The sequence below is a fragment of the Chiloscyllium plagiosum genome, chromosome 38 (genome assembly GCF_004010195.1).
Source record: "Chiloscyllium plagiosum isolate BGI_BamShark_2017 chromosome 38, ASM401019v2, whole genome shotgun sequence".
NCBI lineage: Eukaryota > Metazoa > Chordata > Chondrichthyes > Orectolobiformes > Hemiscylliidae > Chiloscyllium > Chiloscyllium plagiosum.
In genome coordinates, this window is record NC_057747.1 from 10,335,648 (window position 1) to 10,363,538 (window position 27,891).

The following is a 27,891-nucleotide window of genomic DNA, read 5'->3' on the forward strand; positions in this document are numbered from 1 at the left end:
TTCAGGCTTAGAGATAGAGTCATAGAGATGTACAGCATTGAAACAGACCCTTCGGTCCAACCTGTCCATGCCGACCAGATATCCCAACCCAATCTAGTCCACCTGCCAGCACCTGGCCCATATCCCTCCAAACCCTTCCTATTCATATATCCATCCAAATGCCTCTTAAATGTTGCAGTTGTACCAGCCTCCACCACATCCTCTAGCAGCTCATTCCATACCCGTACCACCCTCTGCATGAAAAAGTTGCCCCTTAGGTCTCTTTTATATCTTTCCCCTCTCACCCTAAACCTATGCCCTCTAGTTCTGGACTCCCCAACCCAGGGAAAAAACTTTGTCTATTTATCCTATAGACACATTAACAGGGATTCAGAGGAATGGCCACTGACTCAATGCTACAAAGCCCTCTCATATAATTGGTCTGTCTAACACTCAGTGGCATCTTCCTGCTTTCCTAATCACACATTATCACAGACAATGTCTCACCAAAAACTTCCAGGAGCTGTTATAATTTTCTATTGAGTTTTAGTTTGCGCAATTGTCAATAGTATGATATTGGGTGCCATAGTGGCTCAGTGGTTAGCACTGCTGCTTCACAATACCTGGGATATGGGTTCGATTCTACCCTCGGGTGACTGTCCCAGAGATTCCTCCTGCAGTCCAAACATGTGTAGGTTAGATGAACTGGCCATGCTAAATTGTCAGGGGATTGCAGCCTAGCTAGGTTAGCCATGGGAAATGCATGGTTAGAGGATGGGGGTGGTTCACTCTTCAGAGGGTCGGTGTGGACTCGATGGGCCAAAAGGCCTGGTTCCACACTATAGGGAGTCTATAAGTCTCATTAGCGGTCAATGTTAATGCAGGAATATTCAGGTCCAATATCATTCAGTGGTGTGATTCAGGAGCACGTATTTTCTTCTACATTTGTTCAGATGTGGGCATTGCTGAGTAGGGTCTGTATTTTTTGCCTACCCTAACTGACCTGGAGAAGACCGTTTCCCTTTGTAGGGGCGTGCCAGACCAGAGGACGTAATCTCAGAATAAGACGTCACACATTTAAGACAGAAATGAGGAGAATTTTCTTTGAGAGTAGTGAATGTGGAGAGTTCTTCACCACAGAGGATTGTTGAGGTTGGGTCGTTAAGAGTCTATTAAAGACTGATTCAGAGAGATTTCTAATCAGTAAGGGAATTAATCAGACGAGCCATGACCTCATGGAAACTCGGAGCAGACGTGATGGGCCGAGTGATTTATGGATTATGGTTTCAAGGTAGTGTTGAGCAGCCATGTGGTAGTGTATTAAGGCTGTCTCCCTTCTTGTTATAATTTTAAGGAAGCAATGAGTGTGATTTTCATGATTGGCATTAAGAATCAAAGCTCTTCTTGGTCTGAGCTTAAATAAGCTTCATGAAATGGCAACAAAAAAGACAGAAGAGAGAACAGCCAAATAAAAACAACTTGCTTTGCTTGTTTCAGGTATAGAGGGCAAGCTGAGAATGGACATCCTTTCCCTTGATCTGGACAACTGAAATCTCACTCTGATATTGACTGAATGTCATGGGGGCATGAGAAACTGGTGAAAGAGTTCAACCTTTCCAGCATTTCATGAGCCATAGAATCTCTTTCTAACATCAATTCAGTGACATCTGAGGAATTAGCAAAATGATGGAGAGGTCCACTGAGCAAATCATTGAATAAAAATCAAAAGAACTGTGGATGCTGTAAATCAGAAGCAAACGTAGAAATTGCTGGAAAAGCTCAGCCCCTCTGGTAGCATCTGCGGAGAGAAATCAGAGTTAACATTTCAGGTCGAGTGAACTTTCTCAGAACACAGGAAGGGTCACGCGACCTGAAACCTCAACTCTGGATTTCTCCCCACAGAACTTCCACTGAGTTTGGTCCATCCACGCAGATTAGATATAGACAGAAGCTCCCCAGCAGGAAAACCCTCACTGTTCAAGACAAGGTGTAAGCCCCCTTCGCACTAACTGGACAATTCCTACTGGAGAATGGTTCAGGTTGGCACTGAACAGCCAAAACTAGAGATTATTGAGAAGATAATGACAGTGACCTCTGTGGACTCAATGATAGGTCTTTAAACATAAAGCTTCCACAAACACATACATTCCATTTCAGTTAATATGGTTAATATACAGCATCTTAAGATGACAACATGGTGATAAATGACATTCGGCTCTGAAGTCATTTTTTTTTTCCATGAAAAGGGATGTTTTAAAATAAGAAACAGGTAAAAAGCCTTACATTCACATGTGAGAAATCAGTAACTAGAGTAACAATGTGCAGTCTACAACAACAACAACTTTAGTTATATAGCACTTTTAACATCATAAAACATCACAAAGAACAAAATATGACAGAGACAGAGCCAAGAAATAAGATCTTAGGTTAGATAACAATAATTTCATTGGAGAGGTCAGTTTTAAAGGGAAGTTTGAGAAATGGAAATGTGTTGAAAAGGATTTCTGGAGCTTGGGATCTCAATAATGAAAGGTACAGTTACCAATGGTGGGACCACTGAAGTCCAGGATGCTCAGGAGGTCAGAATTAGATGAGTCTCAATATCTCAAAAATCAAAACATTTCCTGACTAGGAGCCAGTGTAGGTGATAAGTGAATGGGACTTGGTGCATGTTAAAACAGAGGCAGTAGAGTTCTGGATGACCTCAAGTTTAGAATGGATGGAATGTGGGAGATTAGTCAGGAATATGTTGGAATAATTAAGTCTAGAAGTAAGGAAGGCATGAATGAGAGTTTCAACAGCAGATGAGCTGTGATAAAATTGGGTAATGTTATGGAGGTGGATTTGATGTTTGTTTAATCTCAGCCTATTGGGAAGAAGCTGAACATATTCTAACCGTAACTGCCCCCGGCCACTGTAGGATGGGGCTTATAAGAATGATAGGCAAAAGTGAGGACTGCGGATGCTGGAGACTCAAGTCGAGAGTGTGGTGCTGGAAAAGCACAGCAGGTCAGGCAGCATCTGAGGAGCAGGAGAATTGACTTTTCGGGCAAAAGCCCTTCATCAGGAATGAGGCTGGGAGCTTCGGGAGTGGAGAGATAAATGGGAAGGGTTGCTATTCACAGTTACATTCCCACCAGCCCCACCCCTTCCCATTTATTTCTCCACCCCTGAGGCTTCCAGCCTCATTCCTAATGAAGGGCTTTTGCCTGAAACGTCGATTTTCCTGCCCATTTATCTCTCCACTCCCGAAACTCCCAGCCTCATTCCTAATGAAGGGCTTTTGCCTGAAACGTCGATTTTCCTGCCCCTCGGATGCTGCCTGACCTGCTGTGCTTTTCCAGCACCATACTCTCGACTTATAAGAATGATGTTGGGGCTCGGATTTCCTTGATTTAAGTCAACCCCAATTTTGACTAGCATTCAAAAACGGTTGCCTTTATTAAGAGGTCACTGCTTTTCTAGATCACAAATGTGGAAACATAGCTGGATGTCATTATGTGGAATCCACCCCATATCAAGTATTGAGAGAGTATGGGGATGTGGGGGTAACTGAAGAATCCGGATGCCCTCCTGGCTGGATGTAAAGGATCAGTAACTGGAGGCTGTTAGATTAGGCCTGAAAATGAGCTGAGTGCAGTCAATTGGATCTAATGTTGGTACTGAATACAAATGTATTGGAGTACCTCCACCAAATGGAGCCCATATCACTCGTCTAATGGCTTTCACCCAATCCTCCATGTCATTCTGGGAGTTGGCCATAAGAAGAAATGCTTCATGATTGACAGCCATCCGGTCCCGGTCCCGGTCCCCAGCACCCCCTAGAACAGAAACAAAGGAGAATCAGCAATTTGAGTTGTCACGACTCTGACTGCATTCCTCTAGAAGAAGTGACGATAACATGACAGATGCCTGATCTACCAGGAGGCCCACCTGCATTCAGTGTCTAAAGGGCTGTTCCCAGGCTGGGAAATGGGGAGTTGGTAAGATACTAGACTGAAGTTGAATCAATAAATGGTTGACTGAAAGGAAAGGTTGGGGCGGGGGGGGGGAAACATGTGAAGTGAATACAAAGAGGGTTTTCCCACCTTCTGGACATCCTGGGCCTAAGGTACCATCAGTCATCTGTTGACCGCTTCTAACCAACAGAGAGGTGGTATTGGACCGGCATCCCTGATTTGACCAGAATACACAAGTCAGGCCTTCCAACGGGTTGCTTTGAGGTTGCAGTTAACAGGGATAATAAATAGTCCATTTGGAGAAACAGTTAATGATCTAGAGCTTGGCTGGAAATAGCAACAAGGTTATGGGGCTAGGTCGGTGATTTTGCTTATTATTTGAGTGGTGCAGACAATAAATCACATTCGGTGTCAACACCTGGCAGCCTCAAGCAAAAAACAGTGGTAGGCCTACTCCCTAGGCCTCCTTTGGGGTGGTGCTCCCATAAGAAAATTTTTCAGCATTTATTGGCAAAGTTCCTAACCTCTAAACCGGTGAGACTGTTTGAACTGCCAACAAGCTCTCCAAGCTCAGTTCTGACACGATCTCTGACTGCAGCATTTATGATTCAGAGAATTGGTCAGAGTTCCTTTCAACAGCTGTAAAATAGAGCTCAAAAGGCTAAACTTAATGATTGCTCCCTGCATAATAGGATACTCTGATCATTTACTGGGCAATAGTACATTTTGCATACCAGTTGATTACAATTACATTGTCTTTTCCATGTTCTGATCCTGTCACTTTCTCCCAAACCTCCTATCCAGCTGGATGCTAGCCTAAAGGACGCACACTTACCCATTACCCACTATAAATATCCCACTGTCATAGGCCTGCAGAATCTAGCAACATTAGAGAATGAGACAGAGCTCAGAAACCTGTTATACAGAATGTGGTTGCCTTGTAAATCAAATCAAAACATATCACACTGCGCTACTTAAGATTTTTCATCTATTTTGGCAACAACACAGACCAGAAGTCATTGCGTGGCTGCAGGGATACTGATTAGTCGCACAGACAACTTCAGTGAGTATTTACCCAGACAAACAATTTTAAATGGGTGGCACAATTTGTTCATCGGATGATTTGTCAATGCCAAAGCTGAGAACGCAGACAATAAATTTGGAGACACTTTACCTCGGGCCTGAAACGTTTATTTAGCCCTCTTCGGCCTCCTCACAAGGTCACACGAGTCTGACAGGGCATTTTTTTTCCGGAAAGGTCATCACTGACAGTACAGTCACAGGTGAAACTGAATCTCTGTCACTCGGAAACAACTCGTGAAATTGCTGGGATAAATCGGGGTCATGAATCAGCAGCTGCACAAGTGCAGTCACTGAATTTGATCCCATCAACATGTCTCTGCTTCCAAACAAAATGTTCAATACATTGACCAGTGCAATGTTTGATCATTCAGTTTTCCAATAGCCCAGATTCTGTGCTTATATAGAGTGCACAGAAGAAATGGATATTGCATTTGAATATCTCCAGAAACTCAATGTCAAAGGATAGGTGAATGTCGTAGAAGGGTTTTCCAAAATACAATCCTTTTGACAGAGATACTTAAATCACAGCTATACACAGAGTTAGGAGCAAATGACTGCAAATGCTGGAATCTGTACTAAAAACAAAAAATGCTGGAAATCACAACGGGTCAGGCAGCATCCATGGGGAGAGAGAGCAAGGTAACTTCTGAGTCTAAATGACTCTTCATCAGAACCCTGGTTCACCTGACGAAGGAGCAGCACTCCGCAAGCTTGTGATTTCAAATAAACCTATTGGACTATAACCTGGTGTCATGTGACTTCTGAGTTTGTCCACCCCAGTCCAACACTGGGCACCTCCACATCAAGTTAATGTAACGTGTGTTCCTATAGTACATACAGCAGCTATTACAGGTCAAAAATTGTCCATCGAACAGAGAATAGATTTGCTGGATATTTATCTCAATTTCTGTTAGTGGGCCCTCACAGAGTGCCAATTGTTTGCTCAACTGACCAAGAATTGTGAACACCCTTCAAAGATCACCCAGCAGGTCCTGACAATGTAACGAGGTGCTGTATAAATATCACCTTTCTTCCTCCTTCATCCAAATGAATGAACAATTTCGCCCAGCAACTCACAGGAGTTCCACTTCTCAAAAACTCTGTAAATGGTGATTTTGACTCATCGAATTACAGGTCTACAGCACAGAAATAGTCCCTTCAGCCCATCAAGTCTGCACTGGTGGAACACAGATGGTGCCTCAGTGAGACAGTGGGCAATTTCTACCCCAGGCAGTAAGTTTTTTTATTAAGTGGACTTCTTTCTTTAATGATCTGGATAAGTGAAGATTAGACTCAATGCAATGAATAGTGAGTTTACATTGAAAACGAAGTTGGAGACGTGGATGACACCTCTTGACAGTAGTTACATTTTCAACAGTGATGTTGTATTTCTCAAACTGGTGTCTACGAAGCTGCTGATCATTTAACAGCACCATCCCATTGGGAGTCACATATTTCCATAGACTCCAGAGGATGTTTCCCACGGTTTTGATGTATAAACCTGCTGTCTAGCTATATTCCCGCAGGGTTGTGATTGTTAGAACATAGAAAAGTACAGCACAGAACAGGCCCGTTAGCCCACGATGTTGTGCCGAGGTTTAGTCCTAATGTAAAATATAATAACTTAACCTACGCACCCCTCAACTCACTGCTATCCCTGTGCATGTCCAGCAGATGCTTAAATGTCCCTAATGACTCTGCTTCCACCACCACAGCTGGCAACATATTCCATGCATTCACAACTCTCTGCGTAAAGAACCTACCTCTGATGTCTCCTTTATACCTTTCTCCTAATATCTTCAAACTATGACTTCTCGTACCAGTCAGTCCTGCCCTGGGAAAAGTGTCTGGCTATTGACTCTATCTATTCCTCTCATTATCCTGTATACCTCGATCGGGTCTCCTCTGTTCCTCCTTCTCTCCAGAGAGAAAAGTCCAAGCTTATTCAACCTCTCTTCATAAGGCAAGCCGTCCAGTCCAGGCAGCGTCCTGGTAAACTTTCTTTGCACCCTCTCCAAAGCCTCTGTATCTTTCCTATAGTAGGGCAACCAGAACTGAACACAATAGTCCAAGTGTGATCTCACTAGGGACTTGTAGAGCTGTAGCAAAACCTCGCGGCTCTTAAACTCAATCCCCCTGTTAATGAAAGCCAAAATACCATATGCTTTCTTAACAACCCTATCCATTTGGGTGGCAACTTAGAGGGAACTTTGTACTTGCACACCCAGATACTGTTCCTCCACACTGCCAAGAATCCTGTCTTTAATCCTATATTCAGCATTTGAGTTCGACCCTCCAAAATGCATCACTTCGCATTTATCCAGGTTGAACTCCATCTGCCATTTCTCAGCCCAGCTCTGCATCCTGTCTATGTCACCCTGCAGCCTGCAGTAGCCCTCGATACTATCGACGGCACCTCCAACCTTTGTGTCATCTGCAAATTTACTAACCCACCCCTCAACCTCCTCATCCAAGTCATTCATAAAAACTACAAAGAGCAGAGGCCCAAGAACTGAGCCCTGCAGGACCCCACTCAACACTGACCTCCAGGCAGAATACTTTGTTCTGTGCTCAGGGTATTAACAACAATTTGATGGCAGTCTAATATGTCCCAGGACAGGGACTGTGTCACCGTCAATCTTCACAGAACAGCCATTGAGAGGAACCACCTTGCAGGACTTTGGCAAGAATCCATCTTTTAAACAATCAGACAAGATGGGGTGATTAAGGGGTCATGTAGACCTATTATAGTCGGGGAGTGGGGAGGTTAGCTCAGAGTTCCAGTCATTGAGCTGACGGTGACTGTCAATGGGGACAATTATTGTCGTAACTGGAGTTAATCAACACTGATGCTATTGGGACTTGCTTTCCAATTGAAACTTCAACATGGTCTAGTTATCGAATAAATTATAATGTTGTATCGAATATCCTTCCTGGACAATGTATGATATCTCACGATAACCCAAAACTCACTATCCCATCTTGTGATGTGTTGCCCTGATTGTTGTTAAATGTTAATGCAATCCATTTTAAAGGCTTTTGTGACACAGTGACAGTGTCCCAACTCTTGACTAGAAGGCCCAGGTTCAAGTTCCATGTGCCCCAGAGACATATCGTAATGTACCCAAACAGATTAATTGAAAAAATAACTTATAAATTCCTGTGGCTAATCGGTGCATCTCCTGTTTACGTTAATGTCTCAAGTCTCCTTTGTGTTTTTGTTCTGACTTTAATCAGAATGGGCTCAATTGGTTTTGAATTCTTGATTAGAGCAATATCCTGTTACCCAGTAATCTGGATAATAAAGCTATCAGCCTGAAATCTTTTTCTGTCTCCAGAGATGGCAGCCTCAGTTGCCAGGGATATCCACCATTTATATATTGGATAATATGATTGTTTTGTACCTCAGTGCATTCTGTGTTGTAATGAGACTTCCTGATTCGCAGTGAATCTAATATTTATTCTGTACTGGATTTAGATAGTTTCCTGTTTGGAAATGTTGTTACACATACCTCTGGAGCAAGTGGGACTTGAATCCAGGCATTCTAGCTCAGAGATAGAGACACTACCCACTCCATTACAAGTGTACCCTGTGGCCGATTTAGACCATGGTACTTCACAGGTGAAGCTACCTGGGGAATTGTAATGGGAACAGACCTAGAAAGTGCTGAAAAGACTCGGAAGGGGTTGGGATTAAGGTAGCTAAACATCTGAAATGGAGTGAAGTGAAAATTATTTTCTGCATTGTTCTTGAGAAACTTGCCCACAAAACAATCAACGGATAGTTAATTGTGGAGTGGAAAATGATTACAGTTTTATAAACTGAATTCCTCAAACAGCTCTAACCAAACACTGACTCATTTTGGACGTGTAAATTTTGTAACATTTAACAAATAAAATTATGAATATTTTTCAGTTGAGATGTATTTTCCTGTTAAGTTATTCCTTTAAAACACTCGAGACTTCAGAAGCTATCTGCAATGTGAACACTCTCTTCCTAACAAGGAGCAGAAAATGGTGGTCTGGGGAAACTATTTTCAGCTGCACCCAGAGTTTTAACTTGTATCTTCCACATCAAATCACAGGCATCGTGATCCATCCAGTGGCAATCACGGTGGTAAGGAGCATTATCGTTATTTTATTTTGATTGGAGTTGCTAAACTTCATTAATAACAGCTATACAGCACCAAGTTGGACAAGAGCACACAATGATTCCACGTGGTTGAGAATATAAGGGCATTTGGGTCAGGCATATGTCCCTGAGACACAACAATTCAATCCTCTTTTAATGGCTGAACATCCATCTACCTTCATTACCCAATCACTCCATCCGTTTGCTTCTTTGTTCATTGTCCCTTGAGGCTATATTTTGATACTCTCAATTTCAATGACATTTTCTTCGTGTATTATTCCCAACTTTCTTACTCCTTGTCCTGCCCACACTGCTGTCACCTTATCACCATCCTACCCACTGATGCTGGGCTGGACATTTACACCAAATAAGAAGATTTGGTTGACACACAGGAAATGAGCGCATATAGATCTAAAGCACAAAATAACATATCGGGCCATCAGTAGTAAGACTGTTCCCTTGCGTTGAGTTGGGTGCAGCTGTGTAGTTAGGAACATTTTCTGTCAGATTGCCATGCCAACTGTATGAGTTATACTCAGTTTGTTAGTGATGTCATCAAATTATAAGGCTTCTCTGCTTCTTGTTTTTGGGAAATGCAGGGCTGCAGGGATGGGGTAGTCTGGGTGATGCTATTCAGAGTCGATGGGCTGAAGGGCCAGCCTCCACACTGTAGGCATTCTATGATCTTGGTGTGATATGAAAATTGACTTCGGACAAATGCAATTACAACACTGTATGAAATAGAACATGATAAATAGGAGTTGATGGACAATTAAGACCCTTGAACCTCCTCGGCATTCAATTAAATGGCGGCTGATCTGATTGATTCCACTTTTCTCCTGCACCATCAATGGTGAAGGGAGTGAATGTTGGAGAAGGTGAATAGGGCACCAATTAGAAAGACTGCTTTCCCTCAGACTTGAATTCTGTTTTCCTCTCCACAGACGTTACCAGACCCACTGGGTTTCTCTGGCACGTTGTTTTCTTTCAGATCTCCAGTATCTGCAGTACTTTGTCTCGCAAAGTAATAGGAAAGCTAAAAGAATCTGTTTGAAAATGTTGCCTCTCCTCCAATAAATTGTGAACAACAGCCTGTCAAGACGCCACACGATCTCAATACGCTTCAATGGGATCATCTCTTATTCTTCTGAGCTTAAACTGCCAGGCTGTCCTGGGTCTACTTTATTCTTCTCCGTAACAATCTATCAAAGGATATGGGGGTGAGTGGGGACAGGCTATTAAATTGGAAGATCAGCCATGAGCATAAGAAATACTGGAGCAGGCTCGAAGGGCTAAATGGCCTATTCCTGTTTTCTGTATTTCTATGAATCTAACACAGACCATTGATGGGTTTTCTGAGCAGCACAACCCTAGCAATGCCATAGAAGATAGGTGAATAGAATTTAGATGTAGATCAGCCATGATGGAACTTGAATAACGGAATGGGAGCCAGGGGCTGAACGGCCTTTCTCCAGCTCCCAAGCCCACTGCAAATGTTCAAGCACTGGTATTTAAACAATCTGAAATTAAAGCTGAGGGGAATGAGTATAGATGAAGAAGCCCAGTTCTGGTCTCCTTGCCATAGGAAGGATATTATTAAGCTGGAGAGGGTTCAGAAGAGATTTAACAGGATGTTGCCAGGTATGGAAAGTTTGAGGAATAAACAAAGGCTGGATGGTCTGGGACTTTTCTCAGTGGAGTGTAGGAGGTTGGGAAATGACCTTATAGAGGTTTATAAAATTGAGGGGTATAGATAGGGTCAATGATGGGAATTAGGGCAATGGTGGGACCACTTCTGGAGTACTGTGTGCAGTATTTATGAAATGGCATGGATGAGTTAGAGGTAGCGGAGAGGGTTAACTCTGGGTTCTGAGAAAGAGTCACTGGATCCGAAACAGTGACTCTGATTTCTGTCCATAGATGCTGCTAGACCTGCTGAGCTTTTCCAGCAATTTCTGTTTTTATCTCTGATTTACAGTATCCGCAGTTCTTTCGGTTTTTATTTAAGTTTGTGTGGATCTAGGCAGGGTAGATGTGAAGAGGAGGTTCATCTTTGGGAGAATCAACAACCAGGGGTCGCTGTATAAAAATTTAAACAGAGGGATTAGGCGAAGTATATTCACTGATGGTCATGAGGTTTTGAAAGTTTTCCTGTGAAGGTATTTGAAGCTGAGTCCTTAAATATTCTGAAGACTGGGGTAGATGGATTTTTGGTAAGCAAGGAGGTAAAAGGTTATGAGGGGTAATTAGGGATGTTGATCTGAGGATGCCATATCAGGCAGGATCAATGGACTGAACAATCTCTTTCATGTGTGTGTATGTTCCTGAATGGTGTCAAATTCTGGAGTGGAGTTGGAGCTGCTGTCATCCAGGGAAATGGAGAGCATTCCTTCACACTCCAGTCTTGTGCCCTGTAGATGGTGGGAATTTTTGGCGAGTGAAGTTAATTGCTCATCTCTGTAAGTACGCATCTTTGATTGTTTACCATTCTCACTCTGGAGGTCTTTGGCACAGTGGTAATGTCCAAGCCTCTTAGCCAGACATATTTTGGAGAGTTAATTACTTCAGAATTCACAGTGTCTGACCCAATCATAGTATTCATATTCATATGGTCGGTCCAGTTCAGTATCTGGCCAATGATCAGAATATTGATAGTTGGGGATTCAACGATTGCAATGCCGTTGAATATTAAAGGAGATGGTTCAAATTTCTCTTACTGGAGGTGGTCATTAGATGACACTTGTGTGGTATGAATAATATTAGCTACCTATAAGCCCAGGGTAGTGACGTGCTTCACTTGTCCATTGCTCGAGACATTCTTTCTAACAGTTGTCAGCTATTGGCAGAAGAGCAGGACTAGACACAGGTCAGGCAGTCGAAGGGGATGTGTGCACCTCATTGATACATGGGTTGAGAGTGTAAACCATGCAGTTTTGGACCATCTCTCTTCCCCCACCCCACCATTATTCTTCCTGCGGTTATGCTGTTATTCAAAGTCAAAATTAATCTTGGATTATTTTCTGCATAATCTTTTCAGGATGCAAAGAGAATAAATGCAACTTGAAAGTAACAAGGAAGGGTGTAGACTACATAGTTACTCTTGGTGAAGGAGCCTGATGAATCCTTGTTCAAGTTGGTTACCTCTAACCTCGGCGTGGAATAAAATGGGGAGAAACGTACAACGGAGAAAGTGAGGACTGCAGATGCTGGAGATCAGAGTCAAAAAGTATGGCACTGGATAAGCGCAGCAGGTCAGGCAGCATCCGAGGAGCTGGAGATACAACGTTTCGGACATGAGCCCTCATGAAGTCCTGCTTCTCAGATGCCACCTGACCTGCTGTGCTTTTCCAGAAATGTGAAATGGGCAGGCAATGTCTCATTGCATCTTCTTTATAATGTGTGGCACCAAGTCAAAACGAGTTCCACAAAATTGTGAGTAGAATTGAAATGTATTCAGCCCCTCTCCCAGTCATGGCCTTTTAGAGTTCAGCTCCAGAAATGGTATTCACTATTCCACAGAAGTCATGCTCAGGACGGTTTTATAGAGAAAACCCCAGCATGGTGATGTGACCTAAGATGGAGCTGCATTAAATCTAAAATGTGTCAAGAGAGAATATTTTCACCCCTTATTACTGACGTGTTTCTGTTTACATGAGTAATATGACAGAATCTACACAAAGCCCACTCAGGAAGGTGGCTACTGTAGTATCTGAGGGTTTCTGTGAACTACTTTGCCTGATTCCACATGAACAGCATCTAACTTCTGCCTGAAACACTCAGCAATAACTGATTTTGATTTACTGCCTTCAGGTTAGACTGTGCGGACACATAACACTGTGGATACTGGAAAGCTGACACATAAACAGAGAGCTCTGAAACCATTCAACACCATCTTTAGATTAGATTAGATTCCCTACAGATTAGATTAGATTCTCTGAAGTGTGGAAATAGGCCCTTTGGCCCAAAAAGTCCACACTGACCCTCTAAAGAGCAACCCACCCAGACCCATTCCAATACATTCATCCCTGACTAATGCACCTAACACGACGGGCAATTTAGCATGGCCAATTAACCTAACCTGCACATCTTTGGATTGTGGGAGTCTGTGGAGACAGAACTGTGTTAACATTTCAGGATGATGACCTTCCAGACTGCATGTTCTCTTTTCTATTAATGGATTTTACTGAATTGGCACCAGCATCCATGTTTACCTATTCTGCTCCTGAGGTTAGATATGGGGTGTTCCTCAAATTACAGCCTCTGGTGACAGACTGGTGCCCAGCAAATGAATTGCAGAAAGAAACAATCAGCACATGCTCCAGTCTTTTTTATTTAGAATCCCTACAGTGTGGAAGCAGGCCATTCGGCCACACCAACCCTCCGAACAGCATCTCACCCAGACCCTTACCTTATCCCGAATAACCCTACATTTCCCATGGCTAATCCACCTAGCTGCATATCCCTGAAGACTATGAGTAATTTAGCATGGACAGTCCACCCTAACCTGCAATCGTTGAACTGTGGGAGGAAACCAGAGCACGTGGAGGAAACCCACGCAGACACGGGGAGAATATGCAAACTCCACACAGACAGTCGCCCGAGGCTGAAATCGAACCTGGGTCCCTGGCGCTGTGGGGCAGCAGTGCTAACCACTGAGCTACCATGCCACCCCAATCTCTCTCACATCATTGGACATGGGCAAGAAATAAGGAATTCTCACTTCAAGAGGCTAGATTTGTATTTTCAATGAGACTCTTGATCTTGATCCAGAATTTGCCCCTTAGTTGCTTTTCCTTCCTTCTGAGAGGCAACTCCCTCTGTGCTTACAGGTGGCGTAACTGGAGCACAGCACACATGAATTACAGGAGTAAATTCCTGACCAACCAGCTTCTCCTATCTTTGGGAGTTGGAAGGATAGGACAATTTCGTTTGTCACATGGTTTTCCAAATCTGATCCTTCGTAGAGTGGCAGAGATCACATTTATACATTCAGTGACATCTGCAGAGGTCATGAATGAATCAGAACCTTGGGTCATGAGAAAAGTGTTACTTCCTACTAATAGAAAAGGGACATATATAGACGTCTAATCAGCAAGCTCTGTTTCCAGTCATTTCTGAATGAACTGTGCAGGATGAATCAGACCTCTGACTAATAGTGCCTGCCAACCAACATCCTCACTTACCGGTCTGCTTTAACCCAGTGTTTAACTTATTAAAGGATGACATGGGGAGGGGTGAGAATTAAAAGCGGACCATTTTTGGCAAGACAACATAGCATGAAAGCACCAAAAGGATGTGTTCACAACACAAGATTTACATTACCTTTGTGGCGCTCGGGAGCTAAACAGCAACAGTTTGCCAAAAGCATTTTTTTTGCAGATGGTGCCAGTTTTAAATGCTTTGATACATATTTGGTTTGGTTTCAGTCATTTAGTTGTTTGAAGCTCATTATTGGGATTAGACTCTTGTGAATTAAATATATAACGTTGGGACTTTTTCTTCCCCAACAATTAAATCCATAATTGAATTTTCTTTCATGTGTACAGAAGAGATTTGATTAAATATTTTAAAAGAACAATCATCTCCTTAACCTTTCTGTTCAAGTTCATTTTTGAACTGTTGGCCTTGTTTTTCATTTTTATTATAAATTTTGTGACCCTAGTTTACTTGTGCATATTAAATAAAATATATAAAGGGTTAGTGGTAGTCAATACCCCTAAGAACCAATCCTGAGATTGACCACTATCCTTAGCTTAAAGTCTCTTCCGCATTGGAAAGGTAGAAAGCCTCTTTTGATTATCTTCTAGTTCCAGGTTTTCAATGAAATAACTCCACACAGACCAGTATCCTGTCACAAAGTCACCCTTTATTTACATGTGCTCAGTACATGGACTCTGACCAGCCAGCTCAGAGCCAATCCCTAGAATGACTAGACTCTCTGAATCTCCTGTTTATATCTGTCAGCCAGGGCTCCCTGATTGTCCCAGGTTAACAACCCCAAATAAGGATCCCATAGTCAATGGTTCCTATCAGTACACTCAGCAAACCTTAATGTGACCATTAAAAGTTTAAGGATGGTACTCAAACTCTTATGCTACATTTCGGTAATGAGTAAAGTCCCATGATCCAATTGAAACTATCAGTTTTAATTCCATAGTGAAGGTCCTAAATAAGCCATTGTGTGTTTATGGATAATTGATGGAACTATCTAGAAGGACAAACAGGTTGGGACCAACTCCTATAAAAAGGACAACACAGAGGTGACCTAATGGGCTTTTTAATGTAATGGTAGGGTTTCATGGGGTAGAGTCAAAGACTCATAGAGATGTACAGCACGGAAACAGAGCCTTTGGTACAACTCATCCATGCTAACCAGATATCCTAAATCCTGCCAGCTGTTGGCCCTTATCCCTCTAAACCCTTCCTATTCATGTACCCATCCAGATGTTATAATTGTACCAACCTCCAGCAGCTCATACATATATACACCACCCTCTGTGTGAAGAAATTGCCCCTTAGGTCCCTTTTAAATCTTTCCTCTCTTACCTTAAATATATGCCTTCTAGTTTTGGATTTTCCTATCCTGAGGAAAAGACCTTGGTTATTTACCCTATACGTGCCCCTCATGATTTTATAAACCTCCATAAGGTCACCCCTCAGCCTCCAATGCTCCAGGGAAAATAGCCCCAGCCTATTCCGCCTCTCCATGTAGCTCAGACCTTCCAGCCCTGACAACATCCTTGTAAATCTTTTCTGAACCTTTCAAGTTTCACAATGGTAAATGTGGAGATGTTTCCATTTTTGGAAGAAGTCAAAACTAGGGGTCATTAGTACAAAGTGGTCATGAAAAAATCCATTGACTAATTTAGGAACAACTTTATGCAGAGAATTGAGGATGTTGTATGCCCCAGCACATGGTAAAGGTGAATATTTTAAATATTTTATTTTGGGAACTGCAGAAAGGTACGCAAAGGAGAAAGGAATTGAAGGATATGCAGTATGTATGGCACAGATTTGTTGGACAGCATGGTCTGTTTTTGTGCAGTGTGCTCACCCTATGTAACTAGGTCTGGAGCTGAACAATTCTAGGTGGTGTTCTCTACTGACTCCATAAGTGAGTATCTGTGACCGAGACATTACACAGTACTGACGGTGTGGGTAATCTGTTTCAGAGTACAAGAACAAAATTCTACAGATGCTGGAATACTGAAACAAAGACAAGGAAGCTATATAGGCCAAGGTATAACTATGATTAGATTAGATTCTCTACAGTATGGAAACAGGCCTTTCAGCCCAACAGGTCCACACCCACGCAGACACGGGGAGAATGTGCAAACCCCACACAGACAGGTGGGAATCGAACCCAGGACTAACCACTGAGCCACTGTGTCGCCCACCGTGTCTGCCTGTGGTTCGCACGGGTGCTCTGGTTTCCTCCCACAATCCAAAGATGTGCAGGTCAGATGAATTGGCCATGCTAAATTGCCCACAGTGTTAGGTGCATTAGTCAGGGGTAAATATAGGGTTGGGGAATGGGTCTGGGTGGGTTACTCTTCGGAGGGGTGGTGTGGACTTGTCGGGCCTGTTTCCCCACTATAGAGAATCTAATCTAATCCAGACACGGTGAGAAAGTGCAAACTCCACACAGACAGTTGCCCGAGGCTGGGATTGAACCCATGTCCCTGATGCTGTGAGGCAGCAGTGCTAACCACTGAGCCACCGTGCCACCCCTTTTTTTCAAAATGATAAATGCAGGAAAAACTAATTGAAATCCGTATTGAGGCTATGTGTGGGGAAAAGATATATATAGTTATCTGTGAAGAACTCTGACCTGAGATACATTTAACTTTACCTCTGAGAAACAATAACACTTTAGTACTTTAGCAGTCATGCTTATTGAGATAGAGTTTCCCTGCATCATTTAACATGGAAAGCCAGGTGGTGCAGTCAAACACTGAGTCTTACTTTCTGTCCATCAAAGTAGTGCCTGGTATCGGGAAAGAAATAAACTCTCACTGTATCATTAGTTGTGCTGCTATGCAGCATGCCTAGTCGGTTCAGAGCCAGCCACATGGAGTCAGATGGAGTTGTGGATTATCCCAGGGTATTACCAGGTTTCACTCTGGGTAAGGGAAGTGTCCTCCCACCCAAAGTGAAATCAGCTGCCTTCTTACAACAATTTGGCAGATTGACACACCGCCTCTTTTATTTCTGGCTTCCATTTTAATCTCAATTCAAATTCTGGGAACAGCCACAGTGGGGTTTGAACTTTCTCTTTCCATCTGTAGCATGCTTGCCTCGAGTCACAAGATTTTGGATACCATGTCCCAATCCAGAGTACGACGGCCAAGGCTGACATCCCCACTGCAGCAGCGAGGGAGTGCTGCACTGGTGAAGGTGCCATGCTCAAGTGGATGTGAATAGATTCTGTTTGGAGGAAGAGCAGCCAGGTTTTACTCTGGGGCTGGATATTTTATTCATTGAACCCCTACATTGTGGAAACATGCCATTTGGCGCAAGTCCACACCGACCCTCCGAAGAGTAACTCACCCAGACCCATTCCCCTACCTTATTACTTTACATTTCCCCTCACTAATGCACTTAACCTACACATCCTTGAACATATGAGCAATTTAGCATGTCCAATTCACCCTAACCTGCACATCTTTGGATTGTGGGAAGAAACCGGAGCACCTGGAGGAAACCCACGCAGACACAGGGAGAATGTGCAAACTCCACACAGACAGTGGCCCAAGGCTTGAATCAAACCCAAGTCCCTGGCGCTGTGAGGTAGCAGTGCTAACCCCTGAGCTATCATACTGCCTTCAAAAGGAAGTGAGAATCTAGGAACAAAATGCTACAGAAAATTCTCTCGGGAAAACAATTTTCCTTTGCCTTCATGATCTGACTCATTACTGTGTGGACTTTTTAATGGCTGGGGGGACCTGCTGTGTAAAATGCAAAAAATCTCTTCTGAGGTTCTCCATGATGAGGGCTTCCAGGCACCATGTTTGTGGTGTTGGAACCTTATAAAAACATGTCCCCTTCAAGAGGTCATGACCATTGGGGGAACACTACTGAGGGGTCACTGTTATTTTGACAGCCAAGTCAAAGTGTTTTAACTCTTTGAATAGCATCAGTAGAGGCCATACCCTAACATAGAAATACTTTTAATGCAGAGAATCATCATAGAAATCTGTCCGACGCTAAGTTGACTCTTACATTGTGTAATTGTTGTCAAATTTTATAACTGTCCAAAGTGACTCACAGGTATCCCCCGCTATCCAAAAGTAGAGCATTCCTATGAAACCTTTCATAAGGTGAAATAGCGATAAGTGAAGAAGCATTAATCTATATGGGAAAAATTTCGCCTTTTCTTGTGAGAGCGAAAATCTTTGTTGGATTTCTTTCGGTCAGTGAAAACAGGTACTAGGTCTTTCGCAAAAGTGAAATGCCGTAAAGGAACTTTCAAGAAGCAGGGGGTAGCTGTACTGCTTTAAAAAAAAGTTTCTTTTAAATTCCTGCTGTCATGGTTTGTACTGTGATTCAAAATTGACGGGTATTTCTGGTTGTTGACAATAAAACCCCTGCTCTTTAAAGTTGAAAACCATCTAGCCACCAGCTCCCCTCCATGTGTGCTCTGCTTTAAGATGGAAATTGAACACCATCTGTTAGTTTCAGGCATGCTACTATTTTGGCAGCTGTGACAATTATGAATGCTTGACTGAGTTTCAAAAGCTTTAATGGTTTCAGCTATAATAACAGATTATCCCTTTGATGAGGCTTCTTAGTTTGTCTGTGTGCTTCCTGTGATTAGTCTTTTTCTCCCTAGTGTTTGCTGTGTTGAAATTCAGTATTCTATTAGATTTTTAGAAGTTTAGCTTCTTCAAAAAATTTTAAAATGCTATTGCCTCTCTTGAAAACTGTACCTAGTAGATTCAGGTGAATCATTTATGGATGTAGCATGGGAGATCTATGAGGCACGGAGGAGGATGTTTTAGGGATGTGGGCTACATTATGAGGGCCTTTAAATCACATTGGGAGCTGGACTGCTGTGTTGAAGGGCCTGAACCAACCGGCCTCTGTACCCACGTTCCTCACACACTCTATTGTAAGTCGCTAGATTCAACCTATTCCTACGTGAAAGGTCAAATATTCTGGGTCAGGTCATACATGGGTCGGGTGTGTATTTCAAGAGGCACAGCATGTGTTTTCCTCATAAAAATCCAGGCCCTGATCTCCTGGTCAATAATATCTCAATAAACACTGCACAAACATAATTCCTGGTTAGGATTCCGTGACTGTATCGGGGCCCTTATTAGTTACAAATTGACTGCCTTCTTTCCAACATTAAAGAGTTGCTGCACTGCAGAAAGAAATCCATTGCCTTTAGAGTGCTTTGAGATGTTGTAAAAAGCAACTTAAAATAGTCATAGAGATCAATGGCATGGAAACAGACCCTTCAGTCCAACCCGTCCATGCCAACCAGATATCCCAACCCAATCTATTCCCACCTGCCAGCACCTGGCCCATATCCTTCCAAACCCTTCCTATTCATATACCCTGTGGTGTCAGTTTCTTTCTCTCTCACTCTCCTGGAATGACCTCACCATGTGCTTCCTTTGTCTGTTCTTCTCCCTTTTAAAACTACTGTTGTTTTGACTTTTTTTTTTCCAAGGTTCCAAAACAGTGCAACAGCATATAAAACAATAATTGCTGCTCCTGGAATTAAGAGCAAGCCTTCTTTTTGCCAATGTTGTCTCTTGAAGACACTCAAGGGAATTGTATGAAATTCTGACAGTTCTTGCCCAGGAAGGACAAAGTCAGTGGAAGGGAGATTGTTAATTGTCCAATCAGTGACTTCTGAGAACGTAAAACGGAGTTGAATCAGTTATGCAAATTGCAGCACTGCCGAGAAATAGACTTAATGTCTCTGAAATGATGGTGGTGTTTGAATCTGAAGACAGGGTATGTCTCCAGAGGCCTCGGTAGATGTAGAGACAGGATATCGCTTCCCACAGCTCAATGCGAGCGTACAGATGCAGCTCTGCTGTTGATCTCTCGCAGTCTGAGGCAATTATGTTTCTGTACAAAGTGGATTCTTGATGATGATCGCTGTGGACATATGAGTGTTGTGGGCTTTGAGGTGCCTCTTAGGAAGACCTTTAGACTATGTTGGGGCCTACTGCAGTGATTTGTTTCAGATATTCAGGGACAATAAGCCAGGCCATTACCAGGTCTGGAGGGTCACTTTTATGAGGAGAGGGGGGTTCTGGGTTGGGCCTAATTAGAATTTAAAATGGAAAGTGACCTCACTGAAATATATGAGATTCAGAGGGGGCTGGATAGGGTAGCGATGGAGAGGCTGTTTCCCCCTTCACGGGAGAAACTAGGACCGGGCAGCATAGTCTCAGGGAACATGCATTTAAGACCAAGATGAGGAGCAATGTCTTCTCTCAGAGGGAAGTGAATTGGTGGAATTCTTTCCCACAGTGGGTTGTCGAGGCTGGGTCATTAAGTGCATCTAAGACTGAGAAAGTGGGATTTTGTATCAGTAAGGGAATCGAGGGTGATGGGGAAAAGTCAGGCAAGTGGAGTTGGGGACGATCAGATCAGCCATGATCTCTCTAAATGGCAGAGCAGATCTGATGGGCTGAATGGCCAACTTCTGCCCCCAAGGCTTACAATTGAAAGCAGCTGGTAGGAATCTGGTCTCCTTTTCCAGTGAGTTTCAAACACAAGCCTCAAGTTTTCGGAGCAGTGATAGAGGTTAGGTCTACCTTTCACTGCCTGAAGGCACCACCTCTTCGAGAGCAATGGTTCCATCATGCACTGCAGTTGGTGCGCTTTATATTTAATATCGCTTGGTAAGTTTTATAGGTGTCGCTAACCGATTCTGGTTTCACCCAGATGTCCCCAAGTTTGGCTCAACAAATGCATCGAATGTCAACAATCAATCCCCTCCCGCACACTATTCACCCCAGAGAGCCCAATGGTATGCTGATCATCTAAATTTGGGCTACTGAGCACAAATTAACGCAAGCCCGATCCGTGAGCCAGAACACCGCATCAGAAACGACAAGTGGATTGCACATCATTCTAACCCTCCAACCACGCAAACAATGTACATTTAAAACATTCCCAAACACTTCACAGGTGACGGATCAGACAGTGATCCAATGGCAGCACGGAAACAAGTAACAGTCAAAAAAGTAGGATTTAAAGGTTTGGAGAGGAGAAAGGTTGAAGGGTTTAGGGAGGACATTCCAGAGGTTTCAGGCCTAATAAAAGGCTTGAAACAATTGAAGCCATCACACCAAAGATTGGGGGGGGGGGGGGTGAATGAAAACTGGACAAATGCAAAAGGCCTGAAATGGAGGAGCATAAAGGTCTCGGAGGGTTGATCAGCCAGTGGAGGTTACAGAGGCGGAGAGTGGTGAGGCAGGGGAGGGATTTGAAAATGGGCATGAGAATTTTTTTTAAGTCAAGATATTGCCAGCCTGGGCGTCAAAATAGGTCAATGGAAGGTGGGTGAATAGAACTCGGTAGAAGCAATGGGTGATCTCAACTGGCCCAGACAGTGACGCCCTCATCCCGTGAATGAATTAAAAATAAAGGTAGGGTATCACACGAGGAGAGGGGTAATATGATAACAGTCACAAGCAGATTTACCTAGGCACGAGTTCTCCTCAAATATCCTCTCACATTTAAAATATCATTGTATTTCTAATCCACGGGACTCTATGAAGCAGGGATAATAAATCAAAATAAGTCTTCAGTCACGCAAAATCAGCTTTTGACCATGCAGGCTGCCTCAGTAATGAAAAACGTGGCTTATTCTGAAACAGCGGCCAGGAAAATACAGAGTTGGACAACTTTGGGGATAGATTTATGAGGCAGGAGCCAGGAAAGAGCATTTCAGTCTTGTCAATATTTAATTGGGAGGACATTTTACTGGGTGCTGGCCATGCACTGAGGAGGGGGGTCATTGTGAGAGGGAGCTGAATGAGGACATAACCTTCCATGCTGGAACTTTTCAACTTTGAAAGCACGCACGTCATTTCCTTGAACCAGACAGAGAAAGAAAATTCTTCTGTTTCTGATAGATTTTTCAGAGCAGAAACGGAGAACTGTAGCAAATGCCATGTAACCATCCAGGAATAATACGCAAACATCCACAGATTGTGGAGCCTGCCAATGGAAAGGCCAACTCCTGCCCTCAAACAGTTCAATACAAGCTTCACAATGCCACTGACATTTGGCATCAATGTAGCATTTCCTTTTCCAAACAGTGATTCACCATCGAATAACGGCAAACAAAATTTAAAAGGGCACCTTCAAAAGCAAGGGCTTACCTCCATTCAGTCCTATTCTCTTTTTTATGTATTTGCCAGAGAAGAAAGGCATTTTTTCCAGATGTCTGCAGCACAGCAGATGCTCGCTCGCTCTCTCTCTCTCTCTCTATTTCCTGCTGAAGTGAAGTAGTGTGGCTCTGAGATGGAATGAGCAGTCCAGAGGAAGAGCTACTCTCTCGACTTGTTGGAGGTGATGCCAGATAAAGAAAGGAGCACTTCCCAGTGGGGTGTGAGGCAGAGCGGTTTGCGAGCTGGCTGTCTGCTCAGCTGCAGCTCCTGCTCCTTTTCAAAGCGAGGGACTCCACGGGGAAACCGTCCCGACGGTTCCTGTGCAGGGACTGAAGACTGCGAGCACACACAGCACTTCTCTGATTACTCACCGTCTGTGCTATCGGGCAATGTGTGGGTCACATACCAGACATCAGACCCCACCAGTCACAAGCTCCCACACTCATTCCCCCCCACCCCGCACCACATTCATCTTCAGCCAGACACACACACACACAAAAAAAATTAATATGCGGTTTCCTATTGCAAAGTAAAAACCATTCAAAAATCAATGAGGGTTGTGGAAGGAAAGGGTGAGGAATCGCAGACAGTGGACTTGACTTTAACTCATTCAAAACCAATCGGCTCCCACAGGAAAATTAGGCCTACCGTTTTTGCTATTTGTGATTTATTATTCCTACTACATACAGTCCTGTGGATTAGAAATACAATGGTATTTTAAATATGAGGAGATATTTGAGGAGAACTCATGCCCAGGCAAATCTGCTTGTGACTGTTATTGTATTACCCCTCTCCTCCTTGTGTGATACCCTACCTTTGTTTTTAATTCATTCATGGGATGAGGGGATCACCGAATAGGCCAAGATCTATTGCCCATCCCTAAATGCCCAGTGGGTGGTTAAGAGTCAATGACATCACTGTGGGTCTGGAGTCACCTGTTGGCCAGACCAGACAAGGATGGTAGTTTCCTTTGAACCAATCAGGATTTTGCCATTGACCATCGGCAATCGTTTCATGGTCATCATTAGACGCTTAATTCCAGATTTTTATTGAACTCAAATACCACCATCTCCTGTGGTGGGATTTAAACCCAGGGTCCCCAGAATATTACCTGGGTCTCTGGGATAACAGCCCAACAATAACATCACTGAGGCCATCATCTCCCCTGACGCACACTAAAGGAATTTGGAAACATAATCAAATACTGAACAGCTCAGAGCTGGCCCAAGTAAATAGAGTCATAGAGTAATACAGCATGGAAACAGGCCCTTCGGCCCAAACTGGTCCATGCTGACCATGGTGCCCACTCAGCTAGTTCCAATTGCCTGCATTTGGTCCATATCCCTCTGAACCTTTTCAATCCATGTAGCTATCCAAATGTTTTATAAATGCTGCTATTGTATCTGCCGCAACCATTTTCTCAGGCAGCCCATTCCATGTATCTGTGTGAAGAAATTGCCCCTCAGGTCATTCCTAAATCTTTCTCCTCTCACCTTAAACTTATCCCCTCTCATTTTCAATTCCCTATCCCTGAGAAATCGACTATATGCATTCATCCTATCCATGCCCCTCATGATTTTATACACCTCAATAAGGTCAGCCCTCATTCTCCTATGTTCCAAGGATTAAGGTCTTATCCTGGACATGAATAGCCAGGACATGAAAGATGCAGATCTTCCAAGAGTAAATAAAAATGTCTGCTCCTTTCAGCATCATGTCATCATATGTGAAATAGCGTTCAATCTGATGTGAGTTACATTTTCCCAGCAATTAGAAAAAGCTATATTCTTACTGTGGATTCTTACAGGTATTATTCTTACAGGTCACCCCAATCTTTAGGAGGGTTTGTAAAAAATTACTTCCCCACCCTCCATTGATGGGACTAGTCTCTGGGATCCCTCGACGATCCCAAACGTAAATGGTGGATCTGCTACTTGCACCACCGCAGCTTCGCTTAAAAGCATTTTTTTGGCTCATAAGACTGAAAAGGCTTTTCATGTCACTTATGGCTAAGTGACAGAAGGAGGAACTAGTTTATATTTGAGAACTATTTCGATGAGCACCTGAAATGCTACAGCATACAAAACGACAGGTCAAGTGCTCGGAAATGTGAGTAGGACAGATTGATGTTTGATGCCCAACAAGGATACAGTGGGCCGAATGGCCTTTTTCCTTGCTGTACCAACTCTATTAGTCTGTGTACTAAAAGTACATCTTCCTTAATTCCTAAGAACTAGGAGCAGGCGTAGGTCTCTCAGCCCTTGAGCCTGCTCTGCCAATTAATACAATCTCATCTCAGCCTCAACCCCACTTTCCTGCCTACTCTCCACAATACTTCAATCCATTACTAATCAAAAATTTGTCTCTCTCCTCCCCAGATTTACTCAGAGTCCCAACATTCTGGGATAGTGCTTTCCACAGATTCGTATGGAATGAGCTGCCAGAGGAAGTGGTGATGACTGGTATAATTACTACATTTAAAAGGCATCTGGATGGGTACATAAATAGGAAGGGCTTAGACAGATATGGGAAATACTGGCAAATGGAACTAGATGAATTTAGGATATCTGGTCGGCATTTACGAGTTGGATCGAAGGGTCAGTTTCCGTGACTCTGTGGTCCCTCGAGAGAAGCAATTTCTCCTCATCCTGGTTTCAAATCCTAAAAGGATAACCTCTTGTTCTAGACCATCTGACATGAGGAAACATCCCTTCCTGATGAAGGGCTTTTGCCCAAAACATTGATTTTCCTGCTCCTTGGTTGCTGCCTGACCTGCCGTGCTTTTCCAGCACCACACTCTTGACTCTAATCTCCAGCATCTGCAGTACTCACTTTCGCCTAACATCCTTTCTATGTCTACTTTGACAACTCCCTTAAGCATCTTGTATATCTGAATTAAATCTCCTCTCATTCTTCAAAATCCAAAGAGTTTGTAAACATATTGTTCTAAACAGTCTAGACTGCTCAATCTCTCTTCATAAGACAGACCCTTCATCTCTGGAATCAATCTCATGAAGCTCCACTGAAATGGCTCAGATACACTGAATCGCTCCTCATTCCTATAATAGCATTTCTGCCTGATGTAATGGTTGGGGCAGAGACCCTTATTGTACTTGGAAAGAACATGGATGTGCACTTAAGTTGCCATAACCCACAGAGCAATGAAACAGTTGTTGAGGTGGTATTAGATAGTACTTCCTGTTTCTCTTTGAGGAAGTCTTCCACTTGGTTCTCGGACCAAATGATATCATGGGAACAAGTGGAAATAAGGGAAATACTTCCTGAGTCATTGCAAACTGTGAGAACAGTTTACAGTGATTCACTTTCTGTCTTCTCTACTCATCTCTTTGTTAACAGAGGCAGTGGAATTTGTAACTGGGGGACTGTAAAGTGTATGAATAATGCCATAAACACCATGACACTGCTAAGACAACCAGATGTGGTCAGAAACAGTCAGTGGGGTTTGGAAATTCTAAGGAGTGAGCACAGAAACTCGAGCAAACAGCCTTTTGTTTCAAAGCAAAATACTGCCAATCCGGGAAAACTGAAAGAGAGAGAATGCTGGAGAAACTGAAAGGTGGGGTCATACCAGACTCAAAACGTTAACTCAGTTTCTCTCTTCACAGACGCTGCCAGATCTGCTGAGATTTTCCTGCCTTTTGTTTCCGTAGCCACTGATGTGCCTGGATGTACAATGTTAAACCATCCACATGGTGTGGGCAGGTTTACACATTCCCTTGTGGTAGTCTCCCTATCTCTGAGCCAGAAGGCCTGGGTTCAAGTTCCACCTGCTCCAGAGATGTGTCACAACACATCTGGACAGGTTGACTAAAAATGTCTACAAATGCCCTTTAAAGATATCCTTTTCATTTATATTGTGCGGGGGCTGCAATATTATGTCACGGACACTGTTGGTCAAGTTTCACTGTTCCAGTTGTAATCCATTGATCTATAAGCAGCTTTAGAGTTTCCACTTCTGCTCCAGCTCCTGTGAAGTTTGCTATTTTGTGGAAAGGGTGATTTCTGCAACAGTGCAGTAATGTCAGTTGCAGAATATTTCTAACTTCCCCACTTCTCCTTCATTTTAATATTAAATGACAGGGTATTTGAAAAATGTCACCTAAATAGTTAAAGACTTGTCAACAGAAGATGCATTAGATTGTTATAGCAAGTCAGTTGCTCATCCAGAACTTGAAATAAAGAAACTCCCTGTCAAAGACTTTCATCTTGCATTCAATCAGGGCAAGGGCAAGAATATCAAATTTCAAAGAGAACAACAATTTATACTGCATAAGTAAAGAGTTTTGATTGGTCAAGGCATTACAATCAGAGTTAAATTGCCTTTTTTGAATTTAAACAAAAGCATGTGCATTGACCAGTTCCTGGTACATTCTCCATGACAACACCTCTACCAATCAGGGTCCACATTCCAACCAATAGCACCCCTTTTCTCATGCAATATAAATTGTTGTTTCCTTTGAACTTTGGTATTCTTGCATCTGTCCTGATATATGCAGGAGGAAATGCTTCAAGAGCATGCCTGTCTTTTCAGATACATAAAACAATCCTTTCTAGTCAAATGCTTGTTGTATCAATACGTTATTAACAGGGCTCTCTTTTAAACAGGACATTGACAGTCTGTCTCCAACAGAAGATAAAGATCCAGGAGGGTCCATGGCCAAAGAAAATGCTGTTAATGCTATAAACCACAAACGATGGCCTCTTCATGTTTTTCGGACTGTAATGTTAATATTAGAACATCAGAGATGTTTAGAGTTGATGGCTTTTAAATATCAGGAGCAGCTTCTGACAGGCGGAGACTGAAAACCACAAGAGTACACAATAGTGAACATTTGTTAACAGCTATTAGCCCTTTATGCTACAGACTGTATTAAGTCTTCTACTTACAGATAATCTATAACCAGTGTTGAGTGGCTATCTTGTGTTACTCATTAGTAAAATAGCATTCTGTTACACAACAAAGAATTTTGTGCTTGAAATTGTATTTTTATTTAGGCCTGTTTCATTCAGGCATCACTGGCCGGGCTGGTATTTTTTGCTCATCCCCAATACCCTTGAGAAGGAGGTACATGAGTTGCCTTCTTGAACACTGCAGTCTCCACGGCTGGGTTTATCCGCAGTGCTCCGGGAGTTTTGACCCAGCAACAGCAAAGGCACAGCAGTAGAGTTCCACGGTGGTACCGTGTGTGGTGATGGTGTTCCCATACATCTACTGCCTTTACCCTTCGAGAAGTCTTGGATTTGGAATTACTGCAGTGTATCTTGTAAACAGTACAAGTGGCAGCCGCTGTGCATCAGTTGGGAGGGGGTGAATGTTGAAGGTGAGGGATGGTGTGTCAAAAAAAAAGGCTGC

The 27,891-nt window shown here is 43.1% G+C and overlaps 1 protein-coding gene and 1 long non-coding RNA gene across 9 annotated transcripts in view; one reads left to right on the forward strand and one right to left on the reverse strand.

Annotated features, from left to right (window-relative positions):
• LOC122541810 (rho GTPase-activating protein 22-like) overlaps positions 1-27,891 on the reverse strand; it is a 330,924-nt gene that overhangs the window by 59,483 nt on the left and 243,550 nt on the right. For 4 of the 8 annotated variants that reach the window (XM_043678816.1, XM_043678818.1, XM_043678823.1 and 1 more), the window contains one exon: positions 3,666-3,800. In XM_043678816.1, the coding sequence (XP_043534751.1) occupies positions 3,666-3,800 (135 nt within the window). Of the gene's footprint in view, positions 1-3,665; positions 3,801-3,912; positions 3,918-5,112; positions 5,190-6,971; positions 6,976-22,108; positions 22,113-22,508; positions 22,870-27,891 lie in introns of those variants that run through there. The other 4 variants (XM_043678820.1, XM_043678817.1, XM_043678821.1 and 1 more) reach the window with 4 other exon arrangements.
• LOC122541811 lies at positions 4,967-27,394 on the forward strand. The gene is made up of 3 exons (XR_006309680.1): positions 4,967-5,001; positions 12,191-12,343; positions 27,144-27,394. It is a non-coding gene; the product is annotated as an uncharacterized LOC122541811 (long non-coding RNA).